Here is a 27,179-nt window from a genome sequence, read left to right on the forward strand (position 1 = left end):
ACACTTTTCTGCCTGCATTTGTTTATATAGACATATATTGATTCTCTTGCACTTATAAGATGCATTTTGGTTACAAAAACAAGCCCTGTCCTTCCCATCTGTCAATATAATAAATGTGAAGTGTTGTGAATCTCATTTCACACATTTGAAAAGCAGAAAGGAACTGGGGAAAAATAAAAACATTTTAAATTAATTTCTTTATGTCGTATTTTTCTTCTGTAGGAATGCTTCTCCTGACCTCCACTCTGACCCACCTGGGCACAGCTAATGTAAAGCTCTTGATAACAGCACAGGACGGAGGAGGCTCGATCTCAGTCAGACCTGCAGAGGTCACGATCAATGTTTTACGCAGTGCTCAGGCTCCAGCTGTGTTCCAGAGGTCACGTTACGCTTTCACAGTGCCTGAGGACGCACCACCAGGGACACCTGTGGGGACGGTGCAGGCCATCAACCCAACAGGTTAGACGTGTATTATCTGCTCTTTATTATCCAAACTGATGTTAGAGCAGCTGGGAGAGAGTCATCACAAGGTCCCAGACTCTACCTCTGCTGAACATCACTACAGCAACGGGAGAAGTTTAACAACTAAGATTTTGTTGAGTTACTGTAGAGGACACAACATACACCATATGGGGGAAAAAAGCACTGGGGTCACCTGTAACTTCACCTGCTCTGCCACTTCTTGGCTGTAACCCCACTAATAGGTGATCAGGGAATCACTTGGAGGGACGAAATCCCACAAACTTACTTGTTGCATTGTTGAAGTAACATTCTCAAATTCATTGAGCCATTTTGGCACCATGATGCTAAAATTTTATACTCCAATGGGACTGAAGCAGCTGAGTTCAATAACAGAGAGGTGTGTCCCAATACTTTTGTTCATATAGTGTAATTTGTCAGTCCAATTATACTCTGAGAGCTTCAAACTCTCAGTAAAGGATCTGAATCAGTCCCTCAAAATAAAACATCAGTTTTAAAGCTGAAAAACATTTTGAACATTTTATAAGTTTCTCTCTTCTTTATGCTTTTGTCACGAGTGCAAACAAAAGGAACAAAGCGTAAAAGTGTTCTTGCATAATAAAGCTATAGTAAAAGCTTCAAGCTAGTCCTGCTCCAGCGTCCTGCTGTAATCATGTGCTGCTGAGAGTTACGTTTGTGTGAGCAGAACTCTGAAAATCACTGAGTTTGTTTTTGGCCTCCAGTTCAAAGAAATTCAGTTCGGATGGTTCGTAAACTTTATCAGCTTTATGGTAAGATAAGCTAAACAAGCAAAGCTAACATCTGTATCTTGAAATATATATTTTTTAAACCTATACAGCTGTTTAATATGAGGTGGATTAGTGTAGGTACTGACATTATCGTGCTTCATAGGTCTCTTGAAACATAATAACTGGATTTAGACACATTCAGAATAGGTGGCTGTTACACAAAGGCATTAATATCCCAACAGATGATTGCGACAGAAAAGTTGCTCAAATCTCCTTTCAGACATGAAGAAGCTAAAGTTTAATCTTTAATCCCTTTGAGTCTCACGAACACATGACAGATAATAAAGAGTAGCTGTGCAGTGTACTGCATCTACATCAGAAACAATCCTGTTACAGATCAACCTGCTCGTTTTCTTCCTTGTTGTTCTAAACTTATTTATTGGGCACTTTCTGTTAAATATAACAGCAGGTTGTGGTGGCAACAGTTTAAGTAATAGAAGAGTGGATATCATTTATAATTTTATTCTCAGTATCTTAAAAAAACCTCTGCGTAGATGGTTTTCAAAGAGTAAAGGGATTCATAATTATCTCCTCATAGTCTTGTTTTTCCACCGAATGCCTTCAACAGCTAAACGCCCCAACAGCACTAGACAGTCATTCAAGGCTGTCTAATCACCTAAGAGATTAACACTTCGACTTAAAGCAGAAACAGCAGAATTGGGGCTGTTTGACAGGAGTCAAGCACCATTAAGCTCTCTGCTTGTTTCAGGAGTTTTTAGTTTACAGTCGAAGCACAACAAACACTTGCAGGGGATTAATGGGATCTTCTGGCCTGTGCTTTAATTACTTAAAGTGTATTAGCGTGTGTGTATGCATTCAAAGTTACATCTGATTAAATCCCAAGACATCTAGAACAATGTCTTTAAATGTCTAATTTATGTAAGCCCTTTAAATTTTTATGACTATTTCAAAGGGAAGAAAGTGTTTTTTTGTTTTTTCTACAGACTCCATGGAATCTGTATCTTATCGAATCTCTTCTGGAGACCCTCAGAGTTTGTTCTCCGTTCATCCAAAGTTGGGTCTGATCACTAACCTCAAGCCCCTGGATCACGAGTCTCAGTCGTACGCTCTTCTGGTTCTTCAGTCCTACACCGACGCCTCTCCCGTTTACAGCACCACCCAAGTCAACATCACTGTAGCTGACGTTAATGACAACGCCCCCATTTTCCCCAAACATAGTGACACCATCACGGTGTCACAAAACACTCGACCGGGAACCGTGTTGTTCATCGCTCACGCGCATGACTATGACAGCGGTGCCAATGGTCGGGTGCAGTATTACCTGAAGAGCAGGGAAAATGGCGTGTTTGTTATTGATCACAATCTCGGGACGGTTACGCTAAATGAGAGTTTAGAGATGGATCATCAGCAGGGATACAAGCTGGAGATTGTGGCCAAAGATGAAGGAGAACCTTCCCTGAGCTCCACCCTGACCCTCTCAGTAAACGTAGACCAAACGACTGCCGAAGACAGCCTGGCATTTGAGACCTTGATCTATCACGTGGAGATTGGGGAGGGCTACAGGAAAGATGCTCGGGTCATCCAAGCGAGGGCTCACCGAACCCGTGGAGCCCACATTTCAAACTCCGGCATCATCTACTCTTTGGAAGGAGAACCTGGCTTCCCTCTGGTTCCGTTTCGGATTCACCCAAAGACGGGATGGTTGTATCTCTCAGCCAACCTGGACTATGAGACAGAGTCCAAGTATCATTTTCGAGTGTTGGCTACGGAGGCTTCACTGTCAAATACCACGGCTATGGCCACAGTGACGGTGCTGGTGCTGGATATCAATGACAACGCCCCGGTGTTCAGCAGGGACGTTTACTACTTCACTGTGTTGGAGGGGTCGTCGCCACAAGGTCTGGTGGGAACCGTCAAGGCCGTGGATAAGGATTCTGGGAAAAACAGCCAGTTGTCCTATCTCCTGCTCTCAGATGGGAAATTCTTCCGAATCAATGCTAAAACAGGTACAAACACATCAAGTAACACCACCTTAAAGTTACCTTGTGCTCCATGGTCACCTATGTGACATTAACCTTTCTCCATTTTCTGCCAGGTGAAATCATCAACTGGGTGGCACTGGACCGGGAACAGTACAGCCAGCACAGTCTGAAGGTGATGGTGACAGATCAGGGTCACCCTCGTCTCAATGCCACCGCCATCGTTCACATCCTGATCGCCGACATCAATGACAACGCACCGCAGTTCACTTACCTGCCAGCCAGTAAAGAGCTGAATGTGCTGGTAAGAACGATGCGTCTTCATCACAACGTGATGCAACTACTGATGCAATCAAAAGCAGTCTTGATAAATTACAGTTACATCTGCGCTCCAAACTGCACATGCTTCTCAATAACATTTAGCTGTTGTTGCCTTTTGATGCATCAGGAAATGCATTTGTCACTTTAGCGGTAAAACTCAGGAAGTTCACATCTAGGCAAAAAACAAATTGTTAGTCTGTAAAGGTACTTTAATGTTGTTTTGATTAATACCTAACCAAAATGACAAGCACAAGGGCAGGAAAAAGTCCTTTACACTAAGAAAAAACAGAAATAAGAAGAAGACACAGAAATAGTGAAGACAGACACAGAGCAGCTCATGAAGCAGGCAGTTAAAGACATGGAAAAGAAAAACTACGTGAAAACTAAGTACAGTTCGACGAGTTAATACAAAAAAACATGACAATATTCCCCATATACCAGCATTATTTAATATTAGAAATTATTACACCGTCACAACATCCCCCACATGTATCAATACATGCTAGACAAATTGATATATTATAGATTTTGGTGTCATCGTGTTGTCTCTCAAAGACCTAGTACCAGGCAAAAATGATCTAAGTGGGATAATTTATCTAAGTAATACTGTAGCATGTGTATATGCTAATAAGGACCATGTATGATCACTACACAACATATTATCAGCACACATTAAAAAGCAAGTTTAAGGAGAGCAAATATCAAAATATCATAAATTACTTCAAGCACTAATTTACTGTGAACATAAACGTATATATGTGCCATGAAAAAATGAACTCGAGATAAATATGACTTAGTGTCTAAGATTAGATACAGTTGTGCAAATTCTACACTATATCTTTAGTGTATGTGTTGTTATGTTGTCAGATGTAGTTATGCGCTCTACGTGTTCACTTCAGATATGGGCTGGTCTACAGTCAGGATCCTTGGTCACGAACATGTTTGCCAAAGACTTGGACGCAGGAGAGAATGGAACAGTTATTCATTCACTGGTCACAGGTGAGCTGTAAACGTGTGTCCTGACTGACTATACAGACTTGGTCTGAAAAAAAGTTTTTTTTTAGCTGCATGGGATGTTTTTGGTAAATTTTATGGTTTTTAGGGTGCTGAATCTAAAAATGATCTCCATTTCCCTCAATCACGTAATCACGTGAGTTCACATAAAAAACAGCGATGGAAAAAAATAAATATTATTATTACAATTAACTATGCATAGTGTTTCTGAGATTCCTTACCTTTCACTATGAACAAAATAAACCTGTTGGGACACGATCATCTGAGCTCCTCATGCCACCAAGCCCACCGCACCCCGACCCCCTGTCCTCAATTCCTCACATTTTCTATTTATATTTCTCTTGAGTTTCACTCTTAGAAATATTAAATTAATGTAAGAAATTATTATTGGATATGTTTTTTTGACTCAAGTATAGGATACCAGACTTCAGTTTAAAAAGGGGCATCGTACGCTTAATTAGACTAAAAACAAGAGTTGTGGAAGCAAACCTGACGAGGATGGAATTTAAAAGATATTTTTCATAGTTTCAGTGAGTAAAAATCTATAAGAAACAGTCAGAAAATCCCGTGCCGTTTTTTTGTTGCAGACCTGTGTTATTAACAGTTCGCTCTGTTCGCATCTCTTTTTGTCTGCTTTCGAAGATGATGATCTGGAGCACTTTGAGATTGACAGCGAAACTGGAGATATCACAACAACAGAGCTCTTCAACCAAGATGCAAAAGCGTACTACACTCTGAAAGTGACCGCCAGGGACAGCGGAGTCATCTCTCAGGAGGACACTGCAGTCATTCATGTACAGGTACGGGCTGTGCTCCAGTTAGGCCACACCTTTAAAAACAGTGACATATTATTTAATTGCAGTATGAACGATCAGCTTTAAGTCAAGAGATTTTACAAAAATACTGCATTAACTGTTTTGGAAGTTTACACTCATTTTTATACAGTACAGTATTTTATTGCTTTATTGTTTGTATCTTTTCATGCTAACTTTAAATTAATAACCGTAAAGAGTAAAGCTGGGTTTGGACAAGTGCTTTCCTCCCATAATCCAAACGGAGGGAAAAAAGGTAATTATAGCAAACTAAAACTTTGTCTTTTTTTTGTGCTTTTCAGATTCATGGATTAGAAGATCCGTACGGCCGCTCCGATCGCCAAATTGTGAGACGCATTTTGGTGCGGGAGGACACGGAGCCTGCGACTGTTATTGGCTCTGCACATGTTTCAGATAAAGGGAGATTTCACTATTCCATCACTGAGGGGGACGGGAGTGTTCACTTTGGGATCGACAGCTCCTTCGGTGACATATACATCAACCAGCCGCTGGATTACGAGGCTGCCATGCAGTACTTCCTCGTGGTTCGTGCTGAGGACGCCAGCCTCATTCCCATCGTGAATGTGTCTGTTCTGATTTGCGTGATAGTGGAGGATGTGAACGACCACACGCCCTGGTTCCCTGATAAACTGGTGATGTTTGGTCTGAGGGAGGACGCTGCAGTCGGATCGTTGGCGTACGCTTTTCATGCCAGAGACGCTGACGGGACCTTTCCAAACAGTGCCCTCCGCTATGAGCTCGCCTTTGACGCTGAAGTCAGCGGGTCATCATCACCCTTCCCCTTTCGGATCGACCCTTACACGGGGAGCCTGACTGTAGCAGCACCTTTAGATCGCGAGAGCACCCCCAGCTTCGCATTCACTGTAACAGCCACAGATCAGGCGAAGGAGAAGAATGAGCGTAAACAGGCTTCGGTGACGGCTCAGCTTTTCCTGCTGGACGTGAACGATAACCGGCCGGTGTTCATATCGGCAGACACAGCTCAGGTGATGGAGGACGCAGAGGTGGGGAGTCTGCTGCATCATTTTGTGGCCATAGATGGAGATCAAGGTGAAAATGGGATCGTTTCCTTCTCTATTATTTCTGGAAACAAGAAAGGCTTGTTCACACTGGAGGAGAAGACAGGTATTTGTGATTTTTGCACAGCGGAAAAAATTTATTCTAAATAAAATTTTACCTAAAAAAAAAACTCATCAGACTCACCACATGAATATCAGACATATGAACGTCTGCTGATTCACAGTGAATTCAAACATCAAACATTTCACTTTTAAATGTGAAAATTAATTCTTCTTTTATTTCCTTCCTTCTTTTTCAGGCCTCTTGCTTCTCACTGCCCCGTTGGATTATGAGACAGAACGTTTCCACCGTCTGACCGTCCGTGCGCTGGACCAAGGCCTGCCCTCACTCTCCTCCACCCAGACTCTGACAGTGGAGGTCGGGGATGTGAATGACCAGGCGCCTGTGTTTAGTCAAACCATTTACACCGCCACTGTGGCAGAGAACAGAGACCCTGGAGAACCAGTGATCAGGGTCTCTGCCACTGATGAGGATTCAGGTAATAATTCATTTGACTGGCGATACGTCAGAGGTAATACCAACAAATAATGGCTGAAATGGGACATTTATACTGAGGTAGTGTACATTTAATTTTGAGCTCCAACTATTTAAAAATTCCTAATTTTTGATTATATTTCACAGCATTTAAATTTAGTTTGAAATTGCCCTGATATTAAAGTGGAGACGGCAGTTTCCCTGTGAGCTACCTAGATGGCAGCACTAGCACATGTCCATGAAGCCTAAAACCATAAATCCGCTAACCATGAAAAGATGAAGGCATCAAAATAAAGTAGGAGCCAAATTGCAAAACTACAGCTTTTCCTGGCAAGACAAAGTACAACAGTCCATGTTTATTACTTTTTTCTCGTACCATGTGCCGTAATGCAGCTCAGCTTCCTTGTCGAACTTCAGCTCTGCTGTTTTTTCACTCCATTAACAGTTTAATTGAAACCACACCCTGCTGTTTTCCTCATATGCTTTTCGGTTTGTCTGCTCTGCTCATTGCACATCCCACCGAATCTCATTCACCCGACTCTTTAATCATATTCCCAAATCTACACATCGACACTGTTTATTTTAACACATCGCGCACGGGGCCTTCTACATCCCTTTTCGTCTCCTCATTGTTGACAGTAGGATTCTTTTTAAATACTGGAGATGGAGGGCGTGCGGCAGGGGGACCTGTACAGGAGGGGTTTCAATGTGAACTAACATTCTTGGGGGTGAGAATTGTCCAAGAACAGCAAGCAGACAGCTCCTCTGGGAAATCTGAAAGGTCCTCTCTCATCATGATTTCCATAATCCAAGCCATCTGTGCCAATAGGCGCTGTGTGTTCTCATCCATCTCCTCAAATCGCCTCGTCTGGCAGGCCGGCCTGCTCTCCCACCAGTCTTATTTGATTATCATTTGTGCTGCTTTTTTCCCTGCAAACTCTCACCAGAGATGACCATTGTTTTGTGTCTCTGATGATCTATGTATGTAAGTTTCCATGTGCTGGAGTCAATCACAGAAGAGCTGCAATGTGAATGAGTGTGACAGCTAAACTTCTGAGCCTTCTGGATTTCCCTTTGTTAAGCAAGAGTTGAGATTTTGGGAGGGATTTTTTTTTTTTAAAGAGTAACTGTGCTGTCTTTGTGTTCAAAAGAAGAGTTTGATTATTTACAAAGAGGTTTGATGGTAAGATTTGGTCATTGTGCCAGGGTTGCACTTTGGCTGAAACTTAAATGTTTTGATGGAACACTTTTGTTTGTTAGTACCCGGAGTGGGAATTGTTTATGGTTGTTTATGCACAAGAGACAAAAGTGACACGGTTTACACCAAAAGAGTTATGAAGAAGACATTGACAGAGTTTTGTAGTTTTGACACCTACCAAGCAAACCAAGTTAACAGCAATGTAAATTAAATCAGTGAACCAAACAAAGCTAAGCAGAAGAAGTCTAGTAATCGAGTTATGCTCTTATAAAACATCATACAAGTGTGTGAATAGACCGTAATTTCAAAAACGTGCAAATGCCCCGTGATTCAAATGTTTTACTGCTATCAGCATAAAAGATATCTTAGTAATCATAGCCTTAAATGCTATACGCATTCCTCGCCTTGTTCTATCTTCTGAAACTAACGTGATGTGAAACGTGCATCATTGTGATGGTCATCAAGACCACAGCTTGCACGTAAAGTTGAAGTGAACTCTGCGTTTGCTTCGTATCACAAGAACCATAAAAGCTGCAAGCAGCAGGCTTTCGCTGAGGTTTTAACTGCCTTGTGAAGTTCAGTGGCCACATTGTTCTCTTTTCCTTGAGATAAGCGCTGCCTGAAACAGAAGCAGCAATAAACATGAATGGACTTGAACTAAAGTTGAATGTGTGAGGTAGATAACGATTCAACGACTAGAGGTATCGGTTTTTCTGGAGATCGTGAGCATAAAAATGCACTGTGTTGTTTTTGACATCCATAGTCTCATTAGAGAAGCCACATTTTTTGTCTCACCAGTGTTAAGGCCATTTATATCTACTTGAAACTGGAAATGTTTTTTTCAATAGAGAAACTAGCGTGTATCGTTTGTCGGGGAGCATATCTGTAATGTAAATCACTGGATTTCTGTAATTATGCAGCATCATCTGATATATGATCAAGTTGATTTTTTTTTTCTATTAACCTTGATTTTCCTTTTTTTTTTTTTTTGCTTGAGCATTTGTTTTGAGGTCTGTGACAGCATTTACATTCGCCTCCTGTGTTCATGTCCTCAGAGGAGAACGCTGTGGTGTGGTACAGTCTGCTGCCGGGTCCCGGCTATGAGCTCTTCAGCATCAACCCGTACACCGGCCTGATTACCACCACCTCCTACCTGGACAGAGAGCAGCAGCAGCATTTTACTCTCAGAGGTAGGACACATAAGCAAACATCTGTTAGTCCTGAGCAATAACATTTTAAATAACAGTTTTCAACAATAAAAGCCAGAAGTAAAGCACGTATCTATTAACAAAAATGAGAAAGTTTAATTATAAGTTCAGGGTTAACAAACTCAAGGGAAAATCGGCAGTTGTGCAAAACAATGCAGTAAAAGTCACATGTTTAATGACTTCCAGAATGATAACACTGAAGACATCAGAATTATGCTCAGAAACTAAGTAACTCATCACCAAAATGGATTTTTTTTCTGTAATAAATCAGAGCAATCTAATACAACAACAGTGGTAAAAGGAAATCTTGTGTTTGTCAAGTGTCGTGACAAACGCGCCAGTCAGTCGTACAGCATTGGGCAAAAGTCTTGGGAAATAGGTGGAGGAGTTTGTTGAAACGTGTAAAAAAGTTTTCTTCTAATGCTTTAAGTAGTCTTCAGGAATAATTCTCCAGGCTTGTTGAAGGACATCTAGAGCTCTTCCTTGGATGTTGGCTGCCTTTTTTTCGGTTCTCTGTCAAGATGATACCACACTGCTTCAGTAATGTTGAGGTCCGGGCTCTGGGGAGGCCAATCCAAGACTGATGGTGTTTAATGGTGTGTTTTTCTATGCAGGTATGCTTTGACTGCATTGGCAGTCTGTTTGGTATCATTGTCAATCAGATACTTTTCAGATAATATTGCATAGTTGAACAATACCTGACGGTACATTTCTACGTCCATAACTGGTTGGAATGCAGCCGCAGACCATGACTGAGGCTCCACCGTGTTTTACAGATGGCTGTAGACACTCACTGTTGGATCTCTGTTCTGACTTCTTCCCCACATATTAAGATGATTTGAGCCAAAGATTTCAAATTCATTTTCATATCACTCCATAAGACCTGATTTTCATTCTAGTTTTTCTGTAACTTCAACCTTTTCTCCTGTTTCTATTCTTTAAGAATAGCTTCTTGAAAGCCAATAAGACCATTTCTGATGAAGCTTTAGTGAACAGCAGATGGATCAACTGAAGGGACAGATACATCTCTCAGGTGCTTTGTCAGGTCTTTGCTGGATTGTTTTCCGATTTGTTAAGGACATGACTTTTAGATTCTGTTCATCTCCTGCAGATAGTTTCTTACTCTTGCCATTTCTTCTTTTTTCCTCCAGTTTCCTCAGATTTTATAAGAACGTGGTGCACACTAAGTTTTCAGCCAACAGGTCTTTAAGAATCATCTTGTTGGTGCAAAAATACATTACTATTCCTGTCAAATGTGTTATGTTTGGTATTTTTTGTGGATATAACCAACGATGAGATGTGTTTTTGTGGCAGGGCGCTAGAAACAAAGGGAAAATGAAACTGAGAATGAGTGAAAAAGCAGCCAATGTTTAGCAAAAAGACTTTGAAAAACCTCCAGAAAGACCTGGAGAACTATTGCTCAAGACACAAAATATAAAGAAATAAGGGGTGGCTCAAGGCTTTTGCACAGTACTTAAAGTCAGTGCAAATTTCTGTAATTGTTCAATTACAGCCTGTCAGGCAGAAGATACAATCTGCTGATGAGGCAGTCTGTATGGAGGTGATGTTTGTGTTGAGCTGCCCTGTTATTGCATCACTAATGGCTATGATCAAGATGTCCTGAGGAAAACTGGTTTCAAAGACATCCCAGCTAATGTGACAACAGCTGTGTAAACAGAGGAATTTGATTCCTTTCATATCACGACCTTGCTTGCTTAGCCACACACTCACAACGATAATTGGGTGAGAGCCTGCATCTGAAGGGTTATACAAATACTTTCATTCTGTACCTTCTCCTTTGTCACGCTTCACCGGCAAAGCCGTAAAGAATTTAAGGTCGACTTTCTCCGTTAAAGCAACGTTATTCAGCAGATTGATTTATGTTAAGGAAACAGAAGACTGTTAAAGGGCTGAGCTACAGTATAGCTAACCTCTTCTGACTGCACCGCTACACCCTTCTGTCTTTTCGAGAGTTTGCTTTCGCTCTCACATGGATGCGTGCAGTAATTACATTCAACAGATTCACCAGCGTTTGGTGAAATGTTTTCACATGTTTTACCATAATATTTGTACAGTTGCCAGTATAATTAAAAATAAAGTCCCAGTAATTAAATATAATAACAGGAAGGCCTGAATATTTAGAAGCCACGCCAAAATCTCACAGGGCTTATTGGGAAACACTGAAATGAATTGGAAAGAAATAAAAAAATTCTTGTCAGCATGTGTTAAAAGCTGTGTCTCATTATTTTCCGTTGACTGATTTTGGAGTTTTTACTGCTATTTTTTATTCATTTTCAGGCACAACAAATACCTATATTGAACATAAAATACACAAAACAAAAAACAAAACTTGCCTGAAAAAGACTATTAAACATCCAATCTGGCCACACAGTGTCCAGACACACAGCCAATAATTGCCTCATTGCTGTGTTGTAAGAAAGAATCTTGAGTAAAATTGTTACATATAATGTGTACAGCATGGCTTTTTAAAATTATACTCTAGTGTTGAATGAGTTATTAAAATAACAGTGTGTGACATATCTGAGACATTCAGACATTAAGACATCAGGTTTACAATAGCTACACTTTGCTTTTGGTGCTATTTGGATGCTATTTAAAACATGCCAAAGAAAAATAGAAAAAAGGGTCTAAAGAACATGCTAATAGTATTAGGCACTTGTTGTTTAAAACATCAGTACTTATTATAAAGCCTGTGGGTGTCAAGCATTTGAATATTTTAGTAAATAATTAAAAAAGAACTGGTGAGGAAGCCTCTGTGTCCTTCCTTTCTGTTCCTATCTCCAGTCCAGGCTCGTGACAGCAGCGCTCGGCCACTTTCGAGCACGACGACGGTGATGTGCTCTGTGCTGGATGACAACGACAACCCCCCAGAGTTCATGCAGTCATCCTTCCGCATCAGCATCCCGGAAAACCTTCCTCCTGGGGTCATCCACACCGCCCAGGCCTCTGACACAGATCATGGAGAAAATGGCACCATTCACTACTCCATAGTTGGTGAGAAGATCAGACCTTGTTTTGTATTTCAAGCAACTTGAAAGTTTTACCTGTACTTCATGCCGTCATTCAGTGAATTCAAGGCTACTACTGTAATGATGCCACCTTTGCAACAAGTCCATTATTGGCTCGCATAAAGTGGCAGCTCAGGCAAAGTTGCAGAGCAGGTTAGTTGAGTGCTGATGCAGTCTGAGCAGCTCTTGTAGGTGCGTAACTTGTGGGTAGTCCAGTATTTTAGAGCATATCATTTATTTAACAGTTAAAGACTTGCACAAACTGTCTGTAGTGAAGGGACAAGCACAGCTTATCTACTAACTTCTTGGTTCAATATTGAGCTGTGTGCATATAATGTTTCTGCTTGGAGAGACCATTAGCAGCATACATTTAGTCTGACCTTCAGATAAATGAAGCAAGCAAAATTCTAAATGGATGAATGTCTGACTGCTTGCTTTCAAGACATCAAAAGTGCATTGTTGAGTCGAGTGGCCAAAGTTAAAGTGGAATTATCCTTTATTTCCTTTCCACTGATGTCATCTCTGATTGTCTGCAGGTGAGGACTACAGAGGTCGGTTCACCATCAACAGTCACACCGGAGCCATTAGCACCACACAGGTCCTTGACCGGGAGGAAATGCAGAATTACACACTCACCATCCAGGCCCGTGACTATGGCCCCACCCCACTCAGCTCCTTCACCCAGCTCCATCTGGTGCTGCTGGACCAGAACGATAACATCCCTTCCTTTACCCGCAAGAACTATCATGCCTCTATCAGCGAGGGCCTCCCCGCAGGAGCTGAAGTCCTGCGTGTAAGTGCGTCGGATCCTGACGAAGGGTCTAACGGGGAAGTGACCTACTCCCTGACAGATGATAACAGCCAAGGGGCCTTTTTAATCGACGCCTTCACGGGAGCGATCCGCACCACCAGGTCTCTGGACCGAGAGAGCAGAGCTCAGTACAGCCTCAGAGCTGTCGCTACCGATGGATGCACTCAGGGACCGCTGAGCTCTTTGGCGTCGGTCACCATACAGGTGGAGGACGTGAACGACAACATGCCGGTCTGTGAGCAGACTCCCTTCAACGCGTGGGTTTCCATGAGGACGCTGGCGAACCAGATAGTTACCACAGTGACAGCAGCAGATGGGGATCAGGGTGAGAATGGGACGATACATTATGCGTTATCAGACGAGGACAATCTGTTTGACATCAACACAGAGACTGGAGAGATTTCGCTGAGAAGACGAGTGAGAGCGGGTTTCTCTGGGAGGAAGCTGCAAGTTGTCGTTTCAGACAGAGGACATCCTGCTCTGACCTCTACCTGCCTGGTTTTTATCCATCTGAAGGGAGAACACGAAGGACTGCAGTTCACAAGCAAAGTCTACAACGCCAGTGTCAAGGAGAACAGCAGAGCTGGTACGTTGTATCTGTTTGTCTTGTTTTCACCGATACCACTGAACAGCTCAGTCATTGTTTTTGTCTTTTTCTTTCTAAAGGCACTTGGATTGCAAAGGTGGAGGCCAACGACCAAAGCAGCAGCAGACAAAGAATAACATACACCATATTTAGCGGCAACGAGAACCAGGTTTTCTCCATTAACCGTCACACTGGTAATTAAAATGTTAATTTCTAAATACAACTTTTTAACCAATAAAACCGTCTAATCCCGCAATTTAGGTTTTCTGTTAGTTTTTTGTATTATCCCTAAATTACCCCTTTTCAAAAAAAAAAAAAATCAGCTTTTCTGGTCCTTCTGCATTTTTTAATACATAAGTATTTCAAAACCATGTATGATTTTATCATATTTTCCCCCAAATTCCTTTTTTTGACTCACGTCTACATAAAGTAACCGTGCAGACACACCAAGTCAAATACACAATCTCATACTGATGTTGGACTGAACGTTCACCACAAAAACTTGAACCTAAAAGTACTTCTGTCGACGCCTTTGTTGTCAGATTGAAAGCTGTGTTTTTCTTTCCACTACTTTACCATGACTTTTCTATTATTTGGTGAAAAAAGGCCAAAGAGGAAAAGGCCCTGTTCACAGAAGGGCGTGAAGTAAGATGTCAATTAAGATTATGATTTCTATGATTTGTGTTTTTAAAAATAAACCTTATTGGCTTGATATTAACTGAGCTGTACTTCCTTTTGAGTGCAGCTTTTACCTTCATGTTACCGTCTTATGTAGGTGAAATCCGAGTGCAGAAGGATTACTCTCTGGACTTTGAGGTGAACCCCCACATCCAGCTGGTGGTGCTGGCTGACAGTGGGCTGCAGACAGCTCACTGCAGGGTCTCCATCACTCTGGTGGACATCAATGACAACGCACCACAGTTTGAACACAGCAGCTACAGGACAGCTGTCTGGGAGGGCCAAGTGCACAATACCTACATTATGCAGGTAAACTTTCGGTAATAACGCCCTCATTGATGTGAGATGCATGCAGTGATCCCTCTAATACTGACCGCTTCTCATATTTTGAACAGGTGTTTGCCTCCGATGCTGACAGCGGCATGAACGGCCAGATTGAATACTCCATTCTCTCTGGTAACCTTAATGGAGCTTTCATTTTGGACTCTGTACGAGGAATCCTTGCGACCAATGTTTTACTGGACCGCGAGATCACTCCATCATACAAGTATGCTCAAACTGCTCAATAAAAAATATTAAGTAAAACTTTATTGCACACATAAAATTGATTCTACTTCCAAAATGGAATCAGCTACAGTTGCATGTTTCTTCTACTTCACTTCTTCGTAAATGTTAAAGCATTTTAACTGGCGTAGTACAGCAATTATTTTGGTGGCATTTTACAATCTTCCTACAGTCCTGGTGAAAAGAAGATACACCTTCTTTCATTTCTAAGCTTTTACGTATCAGGATATAATAAAAATGATCTGGTTCTTAGCAGGTCTTAAGCTCGGATAAATACAATATCAGATAAATCACAAAACGGGGCATATTGCACCCACTCTGCCTCCTGAGCTGCAAAACTTCTGGAACAATGTCTGCTGGACAGATAAGATCAAATGTCTTGTTAGGTGAAAACCACACACAGCATATTAGCAATAGTCAAGTGTGTGGTGATTTGGGACCTGGGCACCTCGTATACCAAGTCATCTAGACTCAAATATGAGGCCATGTGCCTGACAGGTGAAGTCTGAAATTGGGTCATGTAACAGGAAATAGATCCCAAGCACAGCAGCAAATCTACAAAACAAAAGGGAAAAGAATGAAGGCGTTGCAGTGACTCAGTGAAAGTCCAGACCTCATACTGATAGAAATGCTGTGACAGGACCTTAAGAGAGCTGTGCACAAACAAAGTACCTCAAACCTCAATAAGCTGAAAAAACATTGCAGAATGAGCCAAATCTCCACTACCATGTGAGAGGCTGATAAAGTCATACAAAAACGATTAGTTCAGGTTGTTGCTGCCAAAGTTGGTGCTACAAGCTACTGAATGATGGAGTGTGCTGAGTTTTTTCACACACTGTTTGGCTTAGTTTTGATAAATAACTAATGATATGGTGTAATGTGTTGTTGCTCATCTGAGGTTGTATTTATCTGATCTTAAGACCTGCTAAGGACCAGATTATTTTTATTTTATTTTTATTTGTAAAATGTTAGAACTGAAAGAGGGCGTACTTTTTTCTACCATGACTACAGGTGAAGATTTTCAGGATTCAAGGTAGCAGCAGTTTGGTTTTTTTTTTGGTTTTTTTTTACAAAGTACTGATTTGTCTCTTTTACAAGAAGGGGCCAAGACAACGTAATAAATCTGAATTAAGCCACCCATGGAGCCTGTAGTTACAACTGACAGTAAGCCTAACCCTCTTCACTGCACTGGTCTTCCATTTCTTTGAAAGGCAGAAAGGAATAAGATAAGATAACCTTTATTAGTCCCACACGTGGGAAATTTGTTTTGTCACAGCAGGAAGTGGACAGTGCAAAAGTTATGAGGCAAAAATTAGAATACAATAAGAATAAATACAGTACACAACTGTACAGAATAGAATAAAATAAAATACTATATACAGTAGAATAAAATAAATATACAATAAGATAAAAATAGAATACAAATACAAATACTATATACAACTGAGTAAAAATACAACGATGACAGAAAGGATTATTGCACTTAGTATTATTGCATATGTATGGATGTGTGTGCTTGATCAGTTAAAGTCTTTATTATGGAGTCTGACAGCAGTGGGGAGGAAAGACCTGCGAAATCTCTCCGTCCCACACCGTGGGTGCCGCAGTCTCCCACTGAAGGAGCTGCTCAGTGCTGTCACAGTCTGCTGCATGGGGTGGGAGATGTTGTCCATCAGGGATGACAGCTTAGCCGCCGTTCTCCTGTCACTCACCACCTCCACTGGGTCCAGAGGGCATCCTAGAACAGAGCTGGCCCTTCGGATCACCCTGTTCAGTCTCTTCCTGTCCCCAGCAGAGATGCTGCCGCCCCAGCAGACCACGCCATAAAAGATAGCAGAAGCCACAACAGAGTCATAGAATTTCTTCAGGAGTGGGCCCTCCACTCCAAACGACCTGAGTCTCCGCAGCAGGTACAGCCTGCTCTGCCCTTTCCTGTAGAGGGCGTCTGAGTTATGAGTCCAGTCCAGTCTGTTGTTCAGATGAACACCAAGGTACCTGTAGCTGTCCACAGCCTCAATGTCCATACCTTGGATGGAATAAGACTTGACTAACTTTTCCTCCTCCACATTACAATAAAACAGGATTATATCTTTGTGATTGTGGGTGTAACCAAGAAACTCTGTTTTACTCTGAGTCAACAGGCCCGCTCAGCTGAAAAATGGATTTGAGAATTTGACTAAAGCTCAGTTGTATTATTTGCTAATTTCCTACCTTTCTATATTACAGGCTGGTTCTACAGGCAGCAGACAGGGGGAATCCTCCACTGAGCAGCACCGCCACCGTTAGGGTCCAAGTGGTAGATGTCAACGACAACAGCCCTGCCATTCCCCCCATGGATCCTGTACTTATAACTGAGAGTAAGCCTAACTCCTGTCAATGCACTGCTCTTCCATTTCTTTGAATGGCAGAATCTCTTCAGTACATCAATACTTACAGTTTTTGTAGGACAAGATTTAAATCCAAGTTCATTGTAGTTTAAACTACAATCTGCTATTCTCTGCCTAGATCTGCCAGCAGGATACATGGTGACCCAAGTGACTGCAAATGACGTTGACCTGAGCTCGACTATCACCTACAGCTTCTCAGACAACAGCAGCACCAATATTCCCTTTGCTATCGACCGGTATACTGGCGTCATTACCCTGACTCGAGCCCTGGACTATGAGGAGCAGACAGAGTACACTCTGACGGTCTGGGCATCTGACTCAATTCACCAGACCAATGGAGAGGTTAAAGTTCAAGTGCTCGATGTCAATGACAACGCTCCAGCGTTCACCCAGGACTCCTACCAGGTGCAGATACAAGATTTTTCAGTCAGATGGTTGAAAGCATTCATAATCTTAATTATGTGGTACTCAAAATATTCCCCCATATATATAGATATATAGATATAAAATAAATATTCCCCCCTCTAGCAGAGGCCTGCGCTCTTCTGGACAGCACCTTATATACCATATACCAGCACCACATATATAATAACTCATCAAAGTTTGGATTGGATCATTTTCCTAAAAGCCCGTGGCCTAATTGAATGAAAGTTAGAAAAGGAGGTGGAATATGTAAAGAGTAAAAACTTTCAGTAGATTCAGGAAACTTTCTGCAGATGTGATTTGCTCTTTGTTTTTCTCTTGGAGGTGGAGTTATCAGAGCTGGTCTCAGCAGACACGTTTGTCGTGTCCGTGTCAGCTACCGACAGAGATTCTGAACTCAATGGCAAGATCAACTACAGACTGCTTTCATCTCCCCTGCAAGGCTTTTACATCCAGCCAGAGGATGGTAAGGAACGGTGCAACTCATGAAAAGGGAAAGTGCTCCCATACATGATGTATGAACACTGACAGCAAACGATTACTCTATACTCTTTGCGCACATGTATATGGCACATGCAGTATCTAAGTATACCAGAGTTACTATACTCTATACTCATACTCTACTGATATCAAATGTTATGACTGTCTAGTGGTATGATTTCTATATTTAGGAGTTGCTCTCTACATTGAAGGTATCTTTACTTGCACAGTTAAAGTCATGCATGCCTTAACCAACGGCACACTGAAAACCTGACTGGGAGCAGCTCAGGATACAGCAGGAAATGATACTTGGACTTTTTCTTCTGCCAGTAGCATTTTAGCAATGTGGAAATATATTTTTGAAGTCTTGTGCTAGTGAGGTTCTTGGACAAGAGCGAAAAAAAGCCGATTAGAAGTCAGCAAGATAGAGTGCTTTGGATGAGCCGTGCCTGTGTTATTATCTCCCTTTTAAGAATCCCTAAACCCAAGAAAGAAGATAAATCCTACATAGCTGAAACCAAACCAGCTCCCCTCAGTTCTGGCCAGTTCTCTTTCACTTAAGAGTAATTTATGGGCTTTTACCAGGTTTGAACCCCAAATTTAATATCAGAGAAATGCATTTGCCCTGTTTTGTGGTGAGATGCACTAATGGAAATTTGCAGCAATGTTGCCGAGTATGGTGTTTTCTGTGGTACGGTGTGTCTCTGTTAGAGTAGAGCCTCAGAGTGAATGCAATTGTCCTGTAGAAAACCTTAAGTGGCACTGAAGTGGAATAATAAATTAGATGAACAGACACTTTGTTGCATTTCACCAAGAAAATTGCCCTTCCAGTCAGCACATGGAAATAATGTTGCAATGCTGTGTCTAATGACCACGGTAGTTTTGATTTAACCCCTAATAAATTGATAGATTGTTACAATACACTGATCTTAAGAGGAGCAAATCCTTCAACTGTATATTTCTTAAACTGAAGGCCAGGTCTTTGAATTCAGTGAAGAATATTTTGGTCTAAATGACCATATAACCATGTATTTATTTGCTTCCTGATATGAGCTTCTTTTCATATCAGGATTGTCCACCTTTCTTAGTCTCCGAGTGCTTCTTGAAATATCCAGTGTGCATTGGGATCATTATTCTGCTGCACTGAGTCTGTTAATCCATCTTCACAAAGAAAAATGAAGCATCTGGTGTTGTGCTGCTCCTCCTGGGTCAGATGAAGTCCATTCAGGGAAAGTGACCAACTCCAAAATAACCAAAAAAAACCCTTGAAAGTTCCCACCAGCATGTTGCACTGTGGATTTTTCTTCCATGGCAGAGTCATTATCTCTAGTCTTTGTTTTCTTGTATACACATTTCGGTTGCTACCATAAGCTGAGAGAAGAACAGTTTGTTTAGAAATCACTATGGGTGCTTTACAGATTACACTTGATTTAGTCATTTCTATATCTGTGATGAAGTTTTCTGTCCGTCGGGCTTGATGTAGTGATCTTCTGATTACTTTTCGTCTAACAAATCTTGCTTTACAAAAATATTCTATTGTTCTCCCTACCGAGAGGAGGAGGGGTAGATACCAAAAACAGCTCCAACTCATGGTCACACTAAAGTCAGTAAAACTTTATTTTACCCACATTTTTTTATAGATCGTCTTCAAATTCCACAACCTCATATTAGACCTCGGGTGGCATGACTGCCTTGGTTGGCTAAACATTTGACCTTTGTTGTTAGCGCCAAAGATCAAAGTTGACCTTGGAAAAATAATTTCAAGTAACCATTTTGAGTAATATATCGTATGAAAGGGCATGGAGGGAGCTGTACAACTTACTCTTTAGGTTTTCAATGTAACGCCTTATGATGTCACAAAGACACCGTAACAGGCTGATGTCGTCATATTGTAATGAAAGCAGGCTGACGTCAGCATGTTGTAATAAAAACATCTAAGTTTTAGTTTAGCCCCTGGCCTTCGGTGGAGTTGTGCTCTCAGTGTTCTTGTTTTACTATGTTCTGTTTTAAGGGTTGTCAAAATATCTGATTATTACCAGATTTGTTGGTCATGTTTTTACATGTGGTTTCAGACATTCGGATCCACAACATTTTGAATCATGTTACTGACTACCTGAAGTTTTATCTTTGTTCCCGTGCTTGCCAGTATATATATTAAAACTTATTATTAGATGCAGCAATGTATTTCTGTCATAGATGGTCATAGCTGGGAAGACTGCAGGCCAAACCAAAACCAAAGTACTAAACTATGGGCTAAACTTCCAAAGAGTTAAAGAGTTTTGCAATATTTGGCATGTATTGTAAAAAAAAAAGAAAAAAAATTATTTCCCCTTGTTGAAAAACAAAGATGTGAATAAAGCATTTATATTAATTTAGCCTTTATTTTAAGCCTATGATTATATGCTAATAGTCCTGTTTGTGACTGTTACTGCCTTTAGTAACAGTCATGAATGTTAGAACCATTATCAATACAGCAATATCAACTGGTCCTTTAAAGCAACTCATTAACTGATGGGAATATATTCTATTTTGCAGGGTCTATTTTTACTAACAAGCCCTTAAAGGCCATCACAAACAGCAACCTGATCCATCTTCTGGTTGAAGCAAGAGATGGAGGAGATCCTATGCACTCCACCGTTACCTCCATAGACGTGCTGATTTTGGACACCAACGACCACGAACCTTCGTTTTACCAGGACATATACACACTCACCGTCCCGGAGGACACGCCTATAGACACTACCCTGCTGACTCTTTCTGCAGAGGACCAAGACTGGAGCCCTGAAAATACCTATTTGGACTATACCATCACTGGAGGAAATGAGGAGAAAAGATTCTGTCTGGAAGTAAAAATGGTTCAGATTGAGAATCAGATTAAAAATGTTGGAAAGCTTGTTCTTTGCAACGCTTTAGACCGTGAAACTACTGAGAGCTATGCATTAACAGTGAGCGTTTCTGATCGAGGAATGCCTCCACTGAACAGCTCTACCGTCGTCATGGTGACTGTAACAGACTGCAATGACAATGTCCCTGTGTTTTCCAGCACAGAGTACCATGCACAAGTAAGTGAAAACAGCCAGTTAGGTACCAAACTGGTCCAGGTCAGTGCCCACGATCCCGACCTCGGAACCAATGGCCTGGTGCGGTATGATATAATTTCTGGGAACAGTAAAGGTCACCTTAAGCTTGATCCTCAGTCTGGCCTCTTAGTAGTCAACAACTCTCTCGACTATGAAAAAGACTCGAAATACATCCTCACCATCAGAGCATCGGATGGTGGCAAATCATCTGAAAACCATAAAGTGGCATTTACGATTGTCTTCATCGCGGTGTTGGATGAGAATGACAATACCCCATATTTCATGTTTCCTACAGTTAACTGTTCTGTGCTGGAGAACCTCCCTGCATTTACCCATGTATGTTCTGTTCACGCTGTTGACAATGACTTAGGCCCTTATGGGCAGCTCACCTACTCTGTTATGTCCTCCTGCTTCATGAACTATGGCAGCGGTAACCCAGAGAGGAAGGAGGCCTTTGCCATCGATCCCCTGACAGGCGACATTCACACCAGACAAACCTTTGACTACGAACGAGAAAGCGAGTACTGTTTTATAGTGGAAGCCAGAGATAAAGGTGACAAAGCTGCTACAGTGAGAGTCCAAGTAAATATCAAGGGAGTGGATGAATTTAGTCCGGTCTTTACCCAGAAGCAGTATCACTTTCTGTTGCCAGAAAACGTCAAGCCTGGTGATACGGTCGGTTACGTGATGGCAATGGACCATGATGGAGGTGTGGACGGGGTGGTGGAGTACTCACTTGTGAATTCATCACCTTTTTTCTCCATTAACAGAACAATTGGGGCTATCTTTGTTTCTGGTCCTGTGTATCATAGGGCAGGCAGCCAGGACATGGTAGAACTGGTTGTTTCTGCAGCTAGTCCTAGATTAGGCTCCAGGACTACAACCTGCCTGGTTTTTGTCAATATCTCTAGTTCAGCTGAAGCACTAACTGGAGTCCCCCTGGATACTCATATGCTCAGTTTGACTGTTTCATTAATCATGTTTCTCTTTCTGCTTATCCTTTTTGTGAGCTTGGTTCTCAGATGTAAGCTCAAAGATGCAGCCATCAGAAAGGCTGCTGCCATTGCTACGCACTTGAGCCATGGCACAAGCTCGCTCACGAGACATAATAACCAAACACAAAGTTCCATGTCTTTGCATGACATTACACGCCCAAGCATCATGGTGACTAAAATGGACATCTCAAACCCATATAATCCATCAGACTCGAGCGGGCGAGGTTCAGCGGAAGGCGAGACAGCCGAGGACCAGGAGATCAAGTGGATCAACGAATACCCCTGCCGTAAAAGAAACGAATCTGCCCAGAAGTCCACAGAGATCCCAGACTCTGCCTTACTAGGAGATAATATCTCTTGCAGTTCCATCGATGTAGGACCAGAGCACATCTTATCAGTCAATAAATGTTTAGTCTCAGGGATAGCCAGCACAGAAAGTCTCTACCACTTCAAAGAGGAAGGAGGCGGCGAGGGACTACTTCCTGGAATACTCAGGATGAGAGATTTAAAGGAGAACATGGGGATAAAAGGGTTCGCCCCCCTTTCTGAAGCCCAGGCTTCTGCAGATTCTCTCTCCTCACTGGTGTTTCTAGACGAGGAGTTGCAAGGTAGCTACTGCTGGGACTACCTTTTGGACTGGGAACCCCGTTTCCAGACTCTAGCCTCCGTATTTACTGATATTGGGATGCTCCCTGATGAGGAACTTGAAGGTGGCCGTGAGGACTTAGCAGCAGAATCGAGTTGTCTCATGTACCCACCACCTCTTATAACAGGGGTAGCACAGCAGGGCATAAGGACCGTTCCTCCACGAAAGCCAGGGCGTGTGCCAAGCATCGTCAGACGACCCTCTTACCGGAAATATGCTTATTCCCCCTTAGCCAGGAACACTGGACTTACCCCTTCAGCTATGACACCTAATTTCTCCCCATCACTGTCTTCGCTCACTATAAGGACCCCCAGTGCCTCACCAGTTGTCTCAGACACTGGAGTTGGGGGGATCAGACTTGAATCAGGACCCCTCACTGCTAGCCTTTTAGAGGCAGAAATACAGGTATAGCCAAAGATTTTAAGTGACATCACTTTCATTTACGATTCACCTTTTGAAGATTTTTTTGGGAGACACTGCACAGTTTGGTTGTGATTTTGCTGATATTCAGATATATTCCTGGTATCATTTCCATAATAGTCTCATTGTCCACTTGTAGGGTTTTAAGGGGTGATACAGTAATACAACACAATAATATCCTATTGAAGTTATTGTAGTGGTTTGCATTCCGGGCGAAATCGTAACTCACTTCAGTAAAAATACTAAATTAATATCTGGAAAACCCGGACTGAAACCTGTCTTGCATTATATCCTTGTTATGTACATGTCTGAAAAAGAGCAGATGTTCTAGTCAGCAATTAATTACCGAATGTTTTATTGTAAACATGTATATGAGCAGAAAATGAAACACTTTGTTATTGCAGTTGGTTGCAGCTTCTAAATGGAAACTTTTTCATGGTTGATTTAACTTTAATAACCAAAGAAAGGCAATATTTTTCTGCGGTTAGCTATGTTAGCTGCTTCCTGGAATAATAAAAAATGGTATTTTGAATCCAGGCCTTTTTGCCTCCCCTTTTCATATAATCTCTCAATAAATCCCAGTGAGAAACAGAATACATTTTATTCCTTCAATTTAATACTTTAATACTTTTGAAGCTAAAAGAAAGACTGGGTTAGTGCAGCTATCTCTCAAAACCAAAATGCAGTTCAGGAATTCCTCACTGGTACGAAGTTTATACAGATTGTACTGTTTCTGCTGTCTCTATTCCTGAACCAGCTCCAGATTTTTGTCATTTTCTCATGATATATATTCATGATTGTTTCTGTGTGCTGTCTGTAAACTTTGGCCACCCTGTTAATAAACAGAACTTTAGGTATAATTTTCAGAGAAATGTATAATCTAATCTAAAACATTTGTAAGTAAATAATTTGTAATAAAAAAGTTTCTCTTGGGCTTTTTTGTGCTACCGAGTTTCTTTAGGATAATTTGATTTGCATGTGTACGTATTTCCTCATTTCCAGTGATAAAAATGTTTTTTTGTCACTGTAACTGAGAATTAGTGACATGAACCAGTAATAAAGACAGGATTCTTGTGGTGGGGCAATAATAAAACAGCTCTTTAAAGGCATTTTTGCAACAAATACATTAAACTTTTATGATGTGTTTTCCCAGGATATTGCATTTTACGCTTCAGACGGTTTTCTTTTCATGAATCTGGTCTTTCACATGGTCAGCTTCAATATTTTGCATCTGAACAGCAACAAGAGGTTAAATTCTTTGATAATACTTTACATAAGAAAAATGGAATAAAGGTTTTCAAACTATGTGAACACTTGTGGTGGTGTGCAGCGCTATCACAGATTCTGTTCTTATTCTTCACTTTTAGGATCCTGATGTAAACATTTACATCCTGTGTAAATGCTTTTTATAGACCAACACTATAATATGTGTACACTCTCGAACCACTTTGTTAGGTACACCTGTTAAAGTGTTTTTTAATGCAAATATGTGTCTATCAGCCAATCAAAGGGCAGCAAATCAGTCCATTTAGGCACATAGACATGGTCAAGATGACCTGCTAAAGTTCAAACTGAGCATCAGAATGATGATTGAAGTTATTTTGCCAGTCCTTTAGTATTTCAATTGTCCACACAACCATTTCCAGGGTTTACAAATATACAGCAGCAGCAAATCTTTGCCTGGTAATTAAACATCAAAACATCAGAGTCTGGCTTTTCTAATGTGAACATTAATTCAGGTTATGAAACAAACTGATTAAAATAGAGGAAAGCCAATATCATCACTAGTATATTTCAACCTAGTACTTACTGATGGATTATAATCCTAATAATGAGTTATTGTTGTTATGTTTCCCCCTTTTATTTCAAGTTTTCGAGACCTCACATCTCTCCTGTCTTGTTTAAATGATCTGAAAGTGGTTCAACATGGCTCCACGTGGTCTGCTGTTAATCCAAGTGTGCTGCCTTTGGGCAACATATGAGCCGAGGAAGCAGAAGAGCTAAAGTCTTTATCAGATAGTTTCACAGAAGATAATAAACAGTCGAGCCTTGAACTATACTGGCCAAGTGTGCCCTGCATGTAGCCACTGAGAGATGTTTAAGTATTTATTGACTTAGCCAGCTTCTCTACTGCACATCGCAGGGCTTTGACAAGCTTTCCACTCTTCTGTATTTGTGATTTCAGTGGGTCTCTGGCCTCAGGACCACAGTGATGAAAGATATCTCTAACTATATCAGGTGATCTGGCAAAGCAAGCTTGTGTGTCTCAGCACATAGCTCAGCAGTCCCTGCACCAATGTTAAGAGTTATTCGGTGGATCTTTATAAAACGCTGCCCATCACTCAGGCAGTCAGGTATGAGTACGTTTACAAAGAAGGGTCAAGAAGTCTCAACCACACTAAAATGTTTCAGTACTTACACGAAAGAAAGAGAGGTTTGTGAATAATGTTGAACACATGCTTGAGAAATGTTAACGTCATATTAGGCTGGCTTAAATCATCAGCATGACCAGATTGTTCAGATTGTTTATCCACCGTGTGCTAAAATATTACATAAATGTTTATGTGGACACAGGGGGACCACATCCCAACAAAGTAAATGTGAGGCACATAGACTATGACTGTGTGCTACAATGCGGGGTGTCCTGCTGAAAAGGTGGTCTAAAAAATCAGAAATATCTCACAAACTGCAGGCTAGAAGTTTGGCGTCCAGCATGTGAAAGACAAATCTACTTGGTTTAACTCGCTCGCTAAAGCATTCCAATAAGCATACGCCAAAGTCTATTTTTATCATGTTATCTGCTATTATTGTTATCTAGCGTCTGTGCGGTCTGGTAACACTCTTTGAGTTTCAGCGGGCTTACGTCACTACGACTCTTTTTGAGCATCACATTTTTTGTGATACTTGGGTAAACTGGTCCTTATGCAGCACGTTTCTATTTTATCTGCGCATTTAAGGCACTTTACACAACTCGCCTCATTCACACATTCATACAAGCATTTTTTTTCTATGTAAGTGCTTTCTATCTAACGATGGATTTGTTAGGAGAGAGCAACTTGGGGTTAGTATCTTTCCCAAGGATTTTTGGCATGTCCCGCTCTATCCCCTGAGCTACAGCCACCCTGTGTCACTTCATGTCATATTTACCATAGTCATGGTAAGCAGCAAAAGACAGTGATAAATAGTGCTGCTATCTTCACAGCCATTAGTTATGACAGCGAGAATTTAGAAAGTATAGAAAACGGGACATCGTCTTACTGAACTGGAAGCCTGAAAGTCAGATTCTGACGCAATGATAGTCTCATTCTGTTTAACTTCAAAGGCCAGACTGACTCTGTGCAATAACCTATTGTTTTATGTTTGAGAGGAGACTTTGTTATACCATAACCCATAGAAGCTGTAGTAGCAGTTTGTCAGGCAAGTAAGTCAGCTTTTGACATGTTAATTGAAGACTTGCTATAGGCTGATTTAAGAGCCATATGTTTTACAACCATTAGATTCTTCTTGACTTCTTCCTGCTGTGCGTCATTAAGCGCAGTACTCGATCTATTTGAAAATTCCAAAGATTCGGCCATCGAGAGGTCTGGAAACGAAGGCAGTCTGTTTTAAACAAAGAAAAGCCACAGCTGCCTCTAAAACCTCCTCCTCTCTTCTACTCCACAACCACTTCAGACACTTCTCTTATGTACACATCTGAGCTCACTCCTTCGCAACAAACATTTAGCACATCTTGAAGCATAGTCA

The 27,179-nt window shown here is 41.3% G+C and overlaps 1 protein-coding gene across 1 annotated transcript in view; it reads left to right on the top strand.

The window, feature by feature from the left end:
- dchs2 (dachsous cadherin-related 2) overlaps window positions 1–23,426 on the top strand; it is a gene marked incomplete at its 3' end in the record, with an annotated part of 28,678 nt that extends 5,252 nt beyond the window's left edge. The window contains exons 4-20 of the mRNA XM_080880127.1: window positions 223–459; window positions 2,213–3,235; window positions 3,325–3,512; window positions 4,429–4,528; window positions 5,186–5,343; window positions 5,658–6,501; window positions 6,695–6,934; window positions 9,184–9,318; window positions 12,142–12,351; window positions 12,902–13,762; window positions 13,843–13,956; window positions 14,538–14,749; window positions 14,836–14,987; window positions 17,231–17,361; window positions 17,510–17,796; window positions 18,139–18,280; window positions 20,830–23,426. Coding sequence (XP_080736253.1) covers window positions 223–459; window positions 2,213–3,235; window positions 3,325–3,512; window positions 4,429–4,528; window positions 5,186–5,343; window positions 5,658–6,501; window positions 6,695–6,934; window positions 9,184–9,318; window positions 12,142–12,351; window positions 12,902–13,762; window positions 13,843–13,956; window positions 14,538–14,749; window positions 14,836–14,987; window positions 17,231–17,361; window positions 17,510–17,796; window positions 18,139–18,280; window positions 20,830–23,426 — 7,631 coding nt within the window. The remainder of the gene's footprint in view (window positions 1–222; window positions 460–2,212; window positions 3,236–3,324; window positions 3,513–4,428; window positions 4,529–5,185; window positions 5,344–5,657; window positions 6,502–6,694; window positions 6,935–9,183; window positions 9,319–12,141; window positions 12,352–12,901; window positions 13,763–13,842; window positions 13,957–14,537; window positions 14,750–14,835; window positions 14,988–17,230; window positions 17,362–17,509; window positions 17,797–18,138; window positions 18,281–20,829) is intronic.
- Between the last annotated feature and the right edge of the window lie 3,753 nt (window positions 23,427–27,179).

This window comes from Rhamphochromis sp. 'chilingali' (genome assembly GCF_963969265.1).
Source record: "Rhamphochromis sp. 'chilingali' genome assembly, chromosome: 4".
NCBI lineage: Eukaryota > Metazoa > Chordata > Actinopteri > Cichliformes > Cichlidae > Rhamphochromis > Rhamphochromis sp. 'chilingali'.